Raw genomic sequence first — 12,038 nt, forward strand, 5'->3', positions numbered from 1 at the left:
AAACTTTCCATAATTTTACTCAAAGTCAACGAAAATCGAGCAGGACCAAAAACATTTTACAGCTGATCGCGTGAAAGACGTTAAGTGAAGACGTCAAGTAACCGCAATGACAGGGTTCTTAACATGACAAAGTAAGTGTTTTGATTAATAACATTAATGTTTATATTTTTAATTAGTGTGTACAACTAGTCAACTAAATGAATATAACATGGCAAAGATGAATGCACATTTATATAGGCTATTGATTCAATAGATTTATAGCATTTTGAATAAAAACTTGTCATGGATTTATTGCATTTTGTGGAAAAAATAATCCGTTTTTATAATAAATCTTTGAAAATCAAGTTATGGATTTGAATTTTTTATGTTTTTATAACCTAAAGATGCTGTGTGAAAGTTTGTAACAGAAAATAGTTGTTTTCATCTTGTCACTTTCTTGGTATAGAAAACACGTTTTTACCAAAATTTGTCAAAATGGATTTATTGCTTTTTGGAACCAAACTCTTCATATATATATATATATATATATATATATATATATATATATATATATATATATATATATATATATATATATATATATATATATATATATATATATAAAATGCTCGAGTAGGAAGCTGAGATCCAGGCGCGAAGAGAGGACAGGACGCGTAACAGACACCAGCAACAAGGAGGCTGATAGATAGGTCCTGACCTATGATCCTGACCCACACTCCTAATCAGTAGGTGGCGGTAATGCCACTAAACGTTGTTTGCCAACTGCCAGTAAAACTCAAGAAGAAGAAGAAGGCGGCTGATGTCAGCAGGCTCCAAGGAAACTTCAAGTTTTAAAAGGTATATACGTTTTCAGAGCTGGTGCTTTTCAGTTTTTATTGCATCTCTGAGAGATTTTTGTGAACAACTTGTTGTTCTGCTCCACAGATGCTGTTTTAAAACAGTTTCCTATAAGGCCAAGGAAGCTGATGTCAGAAAATCTATCAACAGTAGAATCTGCAAGCTAATGGCATTAAGACACCAGGTGAAGAGCAAAAGCATGGGTATGTAAGTGGTTTACATCAGTGAAGATCCAAGGTGGACTCCTAACCAGGATAATGGACTGTTCTTTTGGCAATTTTTTTTTTTTTTTTTTTTTTTTTTTGCTTTTTCACGGTTCCCAAAACTTCTTGAAAGTTTGTTTATTATTTATTTGTTCATTATTGTCTGTGCATTTTGTTTATTGATATTGTCTTTATTGATATTGTCTTTATATTGTATAATGGCACTGCTGAAATTTTGAAATGGAAATTGGTAATTTAAGTTGCTTTAATTTATATTTTGTATATTTTTTGTTTAATGGCACTCTTTTAAAACGTAATTTATGTAAATGCAATGCAACACATTTATGTAATGTAATGTAAAGCCAATCACATTTCCTTTGACTGACCATATGCAAAACCTCTTGTGGTTTTAATAGGCCTATAGAGCTCTGTACCTCAAATTGGGTTTAGTATCTGTGCCTGATTAAAAGAAAATAAAGGTGGCTTTTGATAGATTACCCATCAGTCTGTGTTAATATGTGGTGTAAATGTTTGTATATTGCAGGTTGCATATTTAAGTATTTATATATTTTAGATGTTTCATGTACATATACTGTATATATCCCAAATATATTCATACATTGTATGTGCATGTTCTCATATATGTACACATATTGTGCATACATTTACAATAAATATGTACATATCTTTCCATCTAATTTTAAATATATGCAAAATGTATTCCAAAATATATCAAACACATATCTACATATATATATATTTCCATATAGTTGTACATATATTTGAAATATATTCTACCATATAGTAAACATACATGTGACACTATATCTGTGCATATATTGTTAATACATGTTCCCATATATGCACCTATATTTCACATATTTTCCATCTAATTTTACATATATGTAAAATCTATTCCACAATATATCAAATACATATCTACATATATATTTCCATATAGTTGTACATATATTTGAAATATATTCTACCATATAGTAAACATACATGTGACACTATATCTGTACATATATTGTTAATACATGTTCCCATATATGCACATATATTTCACATATTTTCCATCTAATTTTACATATATGTTAAATGTATTCCACAATATATCGAACACATATCTACATATATTTCATGTACATTTCCATATAATTTTACATATATTTGAAATATATTCTACCATATAGTAAACATATATGTGAAACCATATCTCTACATATATTGTTAATACATTTTCGCATATAAATCAAAATATAATATTGCATATATTTTTAAATATATAAACACATATATTATATCCATGTACAATATATTGAAAGTGGCAATAATTTGTATATTTTGCAATATACTGCAATATATTACACGTATATAGAATATATGTACCATCAATATATTATTCCATGTATTGCCAATGTATAATATATTGGAAAATGGAAAGTAAAATAATATATTGCAATATATTACAATATATTTCAAGTAATATATTTGTAAATATATTTTCCTTTCGTAAGTGTATTGGCTCCGGCATACTCTGTGTGGTATGAAATGTTAACTTTTTGCAAGAAGTCTAAAAAAATTGCTGGGTTATTTGCTACCCAGTCTCATGTAGATGCGTATAAATAGCACGAAGTGTAAAAATCGTACAACACACACGCCAAATTCCACCCTGGGGTGCATATTATATGCCAGTCCTTCCCATTCACTTAAACGGTGCATCTTTTTTGTCGTTTTATTTATTGGTTTCTCAATTTGTTTCAGTTTTTAAACCATTTTCACTTGGGTTTAGTGTTAGATTTTAGATTTGCTTAATGAGGTTATTTAATATACAGGTTTCTCCATGTTTTTGTCCATATTTAAGCCATGGTCGCTTGGAGTTGGGGTTTGGGTTAGGATGTCATTTTTATATAACAAAAAGTTGTTCTAACCCTAAACCCAAGCGAAAATGGTAAAAAAAAGCAAAAAATTGAGAAACCAATAAATAAACCGACAAAAAAGATGTACCGTTTAAGTGAATGGGAAGGACTTGCGTGTGCACGCCAAAGTGGAATTTGGCATATGTATTGCATGATTTTTACACTTCGTGCTATTTATACGCAACTCCGTGAGACTGGGTTGGTTATTTTAAACCCGCCATTGGGTCAAAAAGGTACGAGCCCAATTATTAAGTTAAATTAACCCAGAAAATGGTTATATTTGGCCCAACAACCCAGCATTTTGGGTTGAAACAACCCAGCATAGGTTAAATTATAAACCTTTTTGACCGAAAGCTGGGTTGAATATAACCCAGCATTTTTTAAAGTGTAACATCTCATTTTAATCAGTATCTTAATCAAGACAAAATCTTTATAAAAAAATTAAATAATTATGATATTAACACTTATATTTTAATATCTTTTAGAGTGTTTTAGGTGGTGGCAGATGTGGTTGGGTGAACTGTACAAAGGTTTAATTTTTTTAAGTTTTTTATAAATTTTCAGTGCTTTTGATTGACAATTGCATTTACTAACAGCTGTGACTCTTTCATTTATCTGTGTATACAACAGCTGTAGGAGGATAACCATGAATAACACCTATCACAAAAATGACAGACCAAATGATCAATATGGCGACATCATTTCTAATTAAATATAAAGCACAGCATCTTAAAACACTGATGGAGTAGCTCTGACAGTCAGTGGATTCAAAACCTTTAGATAAAACCATTTCTCATTGTTTCACCCATTGTTGGGTCAAATGTGCCCTGTAAAACATTAAAGCAGTTCTGTCGAAGTGTGGCTAAAGTTTTCACGTGCTCAAATTCGAATAAGAAGCCTAATGATTAGACTAAAGCTGTTTCATTTCGCTCTTTCCTGATTTAGCCACTTGGCGTTAATCTCTCAGAAAGGTATAAAACCACAAAGGTCACCATGAGAAACACAGATGACCGGTGATTTGTTTGGTGCCTCGATAGAGATCAGCTTTGCTTCGGTCTCACCTCCCTATTAGTAAGATTAATTCTGTGCGAGGATGAACGGCACGGAGGGGCAAAACTTTTACATCCCGATGTCTAATAGGACAGGGCTCGTGCGGAGCCCATTCGAGTACACGCAGTATTATTTGGCTGAGCCGTGGCAATTCAAACTACTGGCGGTTTATATGTTTTTTCTCATCTGTTTAGGCTTTCCTATCAACGGTTTGACGTTGTTTGTCACATTTCAGCACAAAAAGCTCAGGCAGCCCTTAAACTTTATTTTGGTTAATCTTGCTGTGGCTGGAATGATAATGGTCTGCTTTGGATTTACCATCACGATTTCCTCGGCTGTTAATGGTTACTTTGTGTTTGGACCTATGGGATGCGCTATCGAGGGCTTCATGGCCACGCTTGGGGGTAAGTTCAAATGTTTTGTTTGGATGTGATAGTTATAGAAAGGCATAACTCTTCTTTCATTTCTCTCTAGGTCAAGTTGCTCTTTGGTCATTGGTGGTGCTCGCCATTGAAAGGTATATTGTTGTTTGCAAGCCCATGGGTAGCTTCAAATTTACATCTTCACATGCTTTGGGAGGCATTGCCTTTACCTGGATCATGGCAGCTAGCTGCGCTGTTCCCCCACTTATTGGATGGTCCAGGTTAGTAAACTGCACATCCTTACAAACTTACATTTATGACTTATTAAGAGCATTGCATTAGCAGTGTCAAAGTGAAGAAACTCATATCTCAGACAGCAGACGACTCTGGGCCAAATCCACATTGGATCCGTACTGAAGTCAGCAAATCCGGTGCAGATCTGGTTCTGAGTCGTATGCTGTCTGGGACTGATAAAATTTGTAAATGCACTGTAAGTCGCTTTGGAAAAAACATTTGCTAGGTGTGAAAATGTAAGAAATGTTGCTCAGTTGTTAAAGCATTGCTTAGGACAATTTTACCTTATATAGGTTCGTTTCCCGGGGAACACATATACTGATAAAAATGTATAGCTTTGGAAGAAAGCGTCTGCAAGCTATATGAATATACAGTATGTTTTTATTAATGCTTTCATCTAAAACAACACTGTAAAAAATTAGCTGTAATTATGCAGCTGGTTGCCAGTAACTTACTGTAGAAGATAAAAACTGAAATGGTTTCATGTTCATTTAACTTTGAACAAACTGTTGCCAGTAAATAACATACATGTAAAATCTACAGTAAGTTACTGGGAACCAGCTGCCAGTAATACTGTAATTTCTACAGATTTTTTACAGTGAACCTAAAGTGCATTGAAGCTTTATTTTATCATTATTCGCTTTCCCGGGTATTGAACCCATAACCTTGCGTTGCATTGTTAAGCTTGTAGCTCCCTCAATTGAGCTAATGTACAGATCTGACTGAAATAAACTTCTGTTATTTTCACACAGGTATATTCCTGAGGGAATACAGTGCTCATGTGGACCAGATTATTACACATTAAACCCCGAATACAGCAATGAATCATATGTTATATACATGTTTGTTTGCCATTTCTTTGTCCCTGTCACTATAATATTCTTCACGTATGGAAATCTAGTTTGCACCGTAAAAGCGGTAAGATTTTTTTTACATTTTTTAAATCCAGACATACAGTATCTTTATACTTTTTAAGACTAACTATCTGTATCAGGCTGCAGCTCAACAGCAAGACTCGGCATCCACTCAAAAGGCAGAGAAAGAAGTGACACGTATGGTCATCCTGATGGTTTTGGGTTTCTTGGTGGCATGGACTCCTTATGCTAGTGTGGCAGCTTGGATTTTCTTTAATAAGGGAGCGGCTTTCAGTGCCCAGTTCATGGCAGTCCCTGCATTTTTCTCGAAAAGCTCCTCAATATTCAACCCAATCATCTATGTGCTGCTAAACAAACAGGTATGCAATTATGGATCAACATTTTTTTTACCTTGCAATCTTCCTAATCTGATACAGAGCATTGCATTAGCAGTGCAAAAGATTAAGGGTTCTCAGGGAACACGCATGCTATGCCAAATGTGTAAATGTAAATTATAATCTTATTATTTCACTGGCTTTTTCTAGTTCAGGAGCTGCATGCTGACGACCCTTTTCTGTGGCAAGAACCCGCTTGGTGATGATGAGTCCTCAGCCGTTTCAACAAGCAAAACAGAGGTGTCCTCAGTTTCGCCAGCATGACCCAAAAATTGCCTACATACCCGGCTCTCCCATATTTCTGAAGAATTTTCACTCAGTTCTATGCTGAATTTTTCGATAATGCACATATGTATTTTTTATCCACATTTATTTTTCATTATTCCTTCTGATTGCACATTGTTATGTAAGTGTACAGTCAGGAAACTCAGGGGTTAACTGAAACAACCAACAGGATTATAAGATAAAGACATTGACTTCTCAGTGAGCAAACACAACAAGATGAAGATAAGAGGAAGATCTGCTTAAGCCGATCTGTAAAGGTGCTCACTGTATTGAACACTAAACTGGCTTCTCTGGCTTAAGAAATCATGTGTTTTATGCAATTGCTGCTTGTCTTATAAATGGTGATGGATGTTCAGACACTGTAATCAAGCTATGAGTCATTTTCTGTATATACTTTGTATATAATAAAAATGTGGAGAGGCAAATAGTTTAATAAACAATTGCATGAAAATCTGCTTGTGGGCATTTAATTTATTAAACTACATTTACATATCTCATTCCCCACACTGATATTTATTCTAACACATCAAAGCACCAATTTCTATATAAATTGTGGGAAACAAAACAATACAGAATCCTATATAAGAGGGGCAATCGTGCTACGCCTAAAATAAAAAATGCTTAAATTGTTTTCTCCATAGCTGTCTAGAACCTAAATTGATGGGATCTTAACACACTGACTTTTCCCAAACATTAATGCTCAGCTGTGCTTCTCAAATTTTGTCCTAATTGTAGCATTTTTGCATCGAGGGATGGATTAACACACGGGTCTATAGGACACATGCCCAGGGCATCTGACCAGCAGGGTGCCCTGGCAAATTTGCTACTGTATGTAAATGTTTCATAATATTTATTTAAAAAAATGCACTTAAAGGCGGAGTCCATGATGTTTGAAAGCAAATGTCTATATTTGAAATCACCTAACCAAACACGCCTCTACCCCAATAAAATCTAGACCTTCTGTTGATAGACCCGCCCCACACATACGCAACCCGGCAAGGATGTCGGTTAGTAGACACGCTCCTTACTGCTGATTGGCTATAAGTGTGTTTTGGTAGTCGGCCCATCTCCTTTTCCAAAGCGTTTTTCAAACATCGTGGACTCCGCCTTTAATACTGTGAAATAAAGTGTTTTTAATAAATAAATAACAAATAAATGTTTAACAAATAAATTATGCTAATGCATTCCAACACTGTAAAAGAGGTTAGAATACTCAGAAGTCCCAATTCACTGTCTGGATTTTGATAACGTTGTGGAGAGTTTTTCCGAAGGAAATCACAAAAGATCAGCTAAGGTAAAACCAACTTTTTTTTACTACATGGCAGTTGGCCCCTAAAAATAGTAAAAAAAAACTTGATGTTATTGCTGTCAGACAAGATTCTAAGAGATTATACAAGTGGCGGCCGGTGACTTCTTTTCAAAGGGGTGCAAATTCAAAATATATGTTCGGAGTGTCATGTGAACCGTGTGCATCATGTATCATGTCAAAATATGTGCCTGCTGCACACGTGTCAAAGGGGCTTATGATAAAAGAGACGCTCACGTTCACAAAACACTCGCAAGACTCTAATTTAACACTAAACTCCGATTACACATGAGATAAAGCGAGTATCTAGCAAACATGAGCATCTATTTAATCATAAACCCCTTTGAAGCATCTGCAGCAGACATGTATTTTGACATGACAGGTGATGCACATAAGTTTACATGACGTAACCTAGTAACAGTAAACAAAACAAGATATGCTTGGAAAATGGAGACATGTAGTCACGATGGGGCAAGTTATCAAATTATTAGCAGTGCAGCTTGTAATCCCCACATATTTTTTAACAACATCTGGTTGCTATACAAACGAGAAGTGACTCTTTTCTAAAAAGAATTAGGTGCGTTTACATCAAGTTCTTTGAGCGAATGACGGTAGTATTGGTAACCTAGCAACCAACAGTAAACAAAAGGCACGTTTGGAAGACAGGTAGGCTGTTTCTCAATTCCAAGAACGCAAAGAACGGACTTGCGTCCTCGTGGAGATCGGTCTTGCCAGGCGACCTTGGAAGAACGAACTCGGAAGTTTTGCCGCAATGACTTCTGGGGCGTAAAGCGATTTCAGCAAGTCTGCACTCGATGCATCCTCGATATCAAGAACACATCCGGGTATTTTCATGCGTCCTCTGTCCTTGCGTTCTTGAGAATTGGAATTGAACTTCGACCGTTAATGATGATGTAGAGCGAGGACACGAGGACGCAAGATCGCTGAAGAACGCATATTGAGAAACAGCCGTAGTCACGATGGGGCAAGTTATTAATTTATTAGCAGTGCAGCTTGTAATCCCCACATATTTTATAACAAACTTTTGGTTGCTATACAAACGAGAAGTGACTCTTTTCTAAAAAGAATTAGGTGCGTTTACATCAAGTACTTTGAGCGAATGACGGTAGTATTGGTAACCCAGCAACCAACACGTAAACAAAACAAGGCACGTTTGGAAGACAGGTAGGCTGTTTCTCAATTCCAAGAACGCAAAGAACGGACTTGCGTCCTCGTGGAGATCGGTCTTGCCAGGCGACCTTGGAAGAACGAACTCGGAAGTTTTGCCGCAATGACTTCTGGGGCGTAAAGCGATTTCAGCAAGTCTGCACTCGATGCATCCTCGATATCAAGAACACATCCGGGTATTTTCATGCGTCCTCTGTCCTTGCGTTCTTGAGAATTGGAATTGAACTTCGACCGTTAATGATGACGTAGAGCGAGGACACGAGGACGCAAGATCGCTGAAGAACGCATATTGAGAAACAGCCGTAGTCACGATGGGGCAAGTTATTAATTTATTAGCAGTGCAGCTTGTAATTGCCAGAATGCTGTGCAGTGTGCACAGAAGATAGAATGCAGCATTTTTGATGAGGGTACTAGCAGCAAGGACATTGCTACGACGTCGAGCCCCATATGGTAGACAAAAACAGCGGAATCAGCTTCAGGAAACGGTCAGTGGATTTATTATTCGCTACGTCAGAATTAATTCGGCAAACGTGAAGCGAATCTTTCAAAATTTGCACAAAGAATTAACTTATGTGCGTTTCCATTAAGTTGTTTGAGCGAATGACGGTGGTATTGGTGGTAACCTAGTAACCAACACAGTAAACAAAACAAGGCACGCTTGGAAAACGGATAGAGGACTGCACGTAGTGACGATGGGGCAAGTAATTAATTTATTTTTAACGATTTTATGCTTATGTTTATGTATTTTAAAGTATCGCATGAAAAACGAGTGCTGAAAACGCAAAATTTCTATTACAAAATAAAATCCCTTATTTGCACAAACGTTTTACGCGCGTTGGTTTTTGATTTATGTGAGGTAAGTAAAAAAGAGTAAATGCGAATGGGAGATGGAAACGCATTTGCCGAATTAATATTGACGAACACACAGGACTGACCGTCCCGCTGTCGTTGTCTTTACATATGCATCCCATAGACAGTGTTGCCAGATAGAGTTGATGGTTTCCAGCCCAAAAGTGTTCCAAAACCCGCCCAAACGCACAAAAAACCGCCCAAAATATTTAAATCAACATTTTGGTTTAATTTGATTAGCATTTAGTTATTTTAACTTACACAATTAATGCAACATGCTATAGCTAGCGACACCAGAACAGAACCACACCAGCAAAATGACATAACTTGTTCACAACCGCTACATTATGCTCCCTCGCCCACACGCACAATGCACTTTTACAGCGTATATTTAAGTGTTTTATTATTATTCAAATACCCAATTCGTTAATAACGTTTTTTATCTATTTATATTATTATTAATAATGTATTTTTACTCTTGATAAATAGGTGTGTGTGAGAGAGAGATCGTAAATAGGCTTACCTTAAGCAGTAAATGCAGAACAATAATAATGGGCTGTTGGTTGTGCGTTAACTTGCAAGGAAGCTGAAGAACACTGTGAACATCTGAACTTTTCAGAACTATGTACAGTCTGGCTGAAGTTCATGGTTCCACAATTGACTAAATGACAGCCGAACATTTGGTTCTGTTCACCTGAAATGCTCCGATAATTCATCCACGGCTCAAACACGTGTAATTGATGTCCGTTTCTCACTCCAGCTGCAGCCTGCGAAGGTCGCGTATGCAGGGTGCATACGTCATCAAGCCTGGTTTATTTTATTTAACTGACCATTACATTCGCAAGGTATAAGCATATTACAACAATTTACTATTAACTAAGAATAAAAGTCAACTTTATAACTGTTAATATTCTAAAACAAGACAGTCGATGACGTATATGGAGCCTAGAAATGCGACCTCCGGAGGCTGCAGCATTCGAATTGAGACACGGCCGATGTGTGACAAGCAACTTATACGTTGCAATCCGGAGTCCGTGTTGCAGAATTTGCAGTGCTATTTTCCGATTTAAAAGGCATTATCCATTTGCTTCAGGCCCGGGTCACTCTCCAACTCCTATCTGTAACATCTTGATTTCCCGCTGAGAGAGCTGGCTGGCTGATATCACTTGTGATTGGCTAAACGCGGACTCATCATCGGCGTGGCGTCAACACAAACACATGCAGTGGGCGTGTGTTTAGTAACGTCATGAAATACATGCACATTTGGGGTTTTTTGTTAAATAATAAGCCTATAAAATGCACGTTTCAAACCCGCCCAACTGATCCCAAACCAGCCCAATTTTTGCACAACCGCCCAAGCCAATTTTTACCCGCACAATCAAATTCAAAACCGCCCAATCTGGCAACACTGCCCATAGAAGGGTTGCACGGCGACTTCACTAACTGGTTGCGCGCGCAACCGAGGGGCAGAAAGAAGAGAAGTGCATTGTGTTGTATGCTCGTAGCGGTGTCTGTAAGTCAAAATGCCAAGGAATTGATGCGTGGAAAATAGTACCAACAGAGTCAGTGCTGGGTGCCTGATGTTAACATACCAGTAGATGCGACTATTACGTTACTAGCATTATAATTATAAAATTATAATTCATGCATGTATCACAGTAAAACTGCAATAATAAAGACAGAAAAACAGATCCAACTAAAATCAAGTCTTATTTATATACAAACAATAAAGAACGCTTCAATAATTAAGGTTGTTGCAGTAGCAGATCAGCTCACCAATCGGGCTTTCTGCCCCCTGGATGCGCGCGCACCCTGCAATGTTTGTAAACTTGCAACCCCTCTATAGGGTTCGACGTCGTCGCAATGTCCTTGCTGCTATGCCTTTATCAAAAATACTGCATTCCTTCTTCTGTGCACAGCATTCAGTTTGGAAATTACAAGCTGCTGCAAAAAAAGTATTAACTTACCCCATCGTGACTACATGCAGTCCTGTCTCCTTTTACCAAGCGTGCCTTGGTTTGTTTGTTGGTTGCTATAGGTTACCAATACCACTGTCATTCGCTCAAAGAACTTGATGAAAACGCACTGAATTTTTTTTTTGCGAATTTAAAAAAAATAAATGCAAAAAGAGTAAATGCGAATAATGGGAGATGGAAACGCAATTGCCGAATTAATCCGACGTTGCGAACATTAAACCCACGAGACTGACCGTCTGTTTCCGCCGTCGTCTTTACCATATATGGGGTTCGAATGCCTTTATCAAAAATGCTGAATTCCTTCTTCTGTGCACAACATCCAGTTTGGCAATTACAAACTGCACTGCTAATAAATTAATAACTTGCCCCATCGTAACTACATGCAGTCCTGTCTCCATTTTCCAAGCGTGCCTTGATTTGTTTGTTGGTCGCTAGGTCACCAATACCACCGTCATTCGCTCAAAGAACTCGATGGAATTGTTTTTTGCGAATAAAAAAAATGCAAAAAGAGTAAATG

General features: G+C 36.9%; 1 protein-coding gene across 1 annotated transcript; it reads left to right on the plus strand.

The window, feature by feature from the left end:
* The first annotated feature begins 3,145 nt into the window (after positions 1 to 3,145).
* Positions 3,146 to 6,884, plus strand: LOC129450424 (green-sensitive opsin-3). Its single transcript, XM_055213158.2, has 5 exons — positions 3,146 to 4,416; positions 4,487 to 4,655; positions 5,421 to 5,586; positions 5,663 to 5,902; positions 6,068 to 6,884. The coding sequence occupies exons 1-5, from the start codon at positions 4,056 to 4,058 to the stop codon at positions 6,179 to 6,181; spliced, it is 1,050 nt and encodes a 349-aa protein (XP_055069133.2). The 5' UTR covers positions 3,146 to 4,055; the 3' UTR covers positions 6,182 to 6,884.
* The last annotated feature ends 5,154 nt before the right edge of the window (positions 6,885 to 12,038 follow it).

Source organism: Misgurnus anguillicaudatus, chromosome 8 (assembly GCF_027580225.2).
Source record: "Misgurnus anguillicaudatus chromosome 8, ASM2758022v2, whole genome shotgun sequence".
In the NCBI taxonomy this organism is placed as follows: domain Eukaryota; kingdom Metazoa; phylum Chordata; class Actinopteri; order Cypriniformes; family Cobitidae; genus Misgurnus; species Misgurnus anguillicaudatus.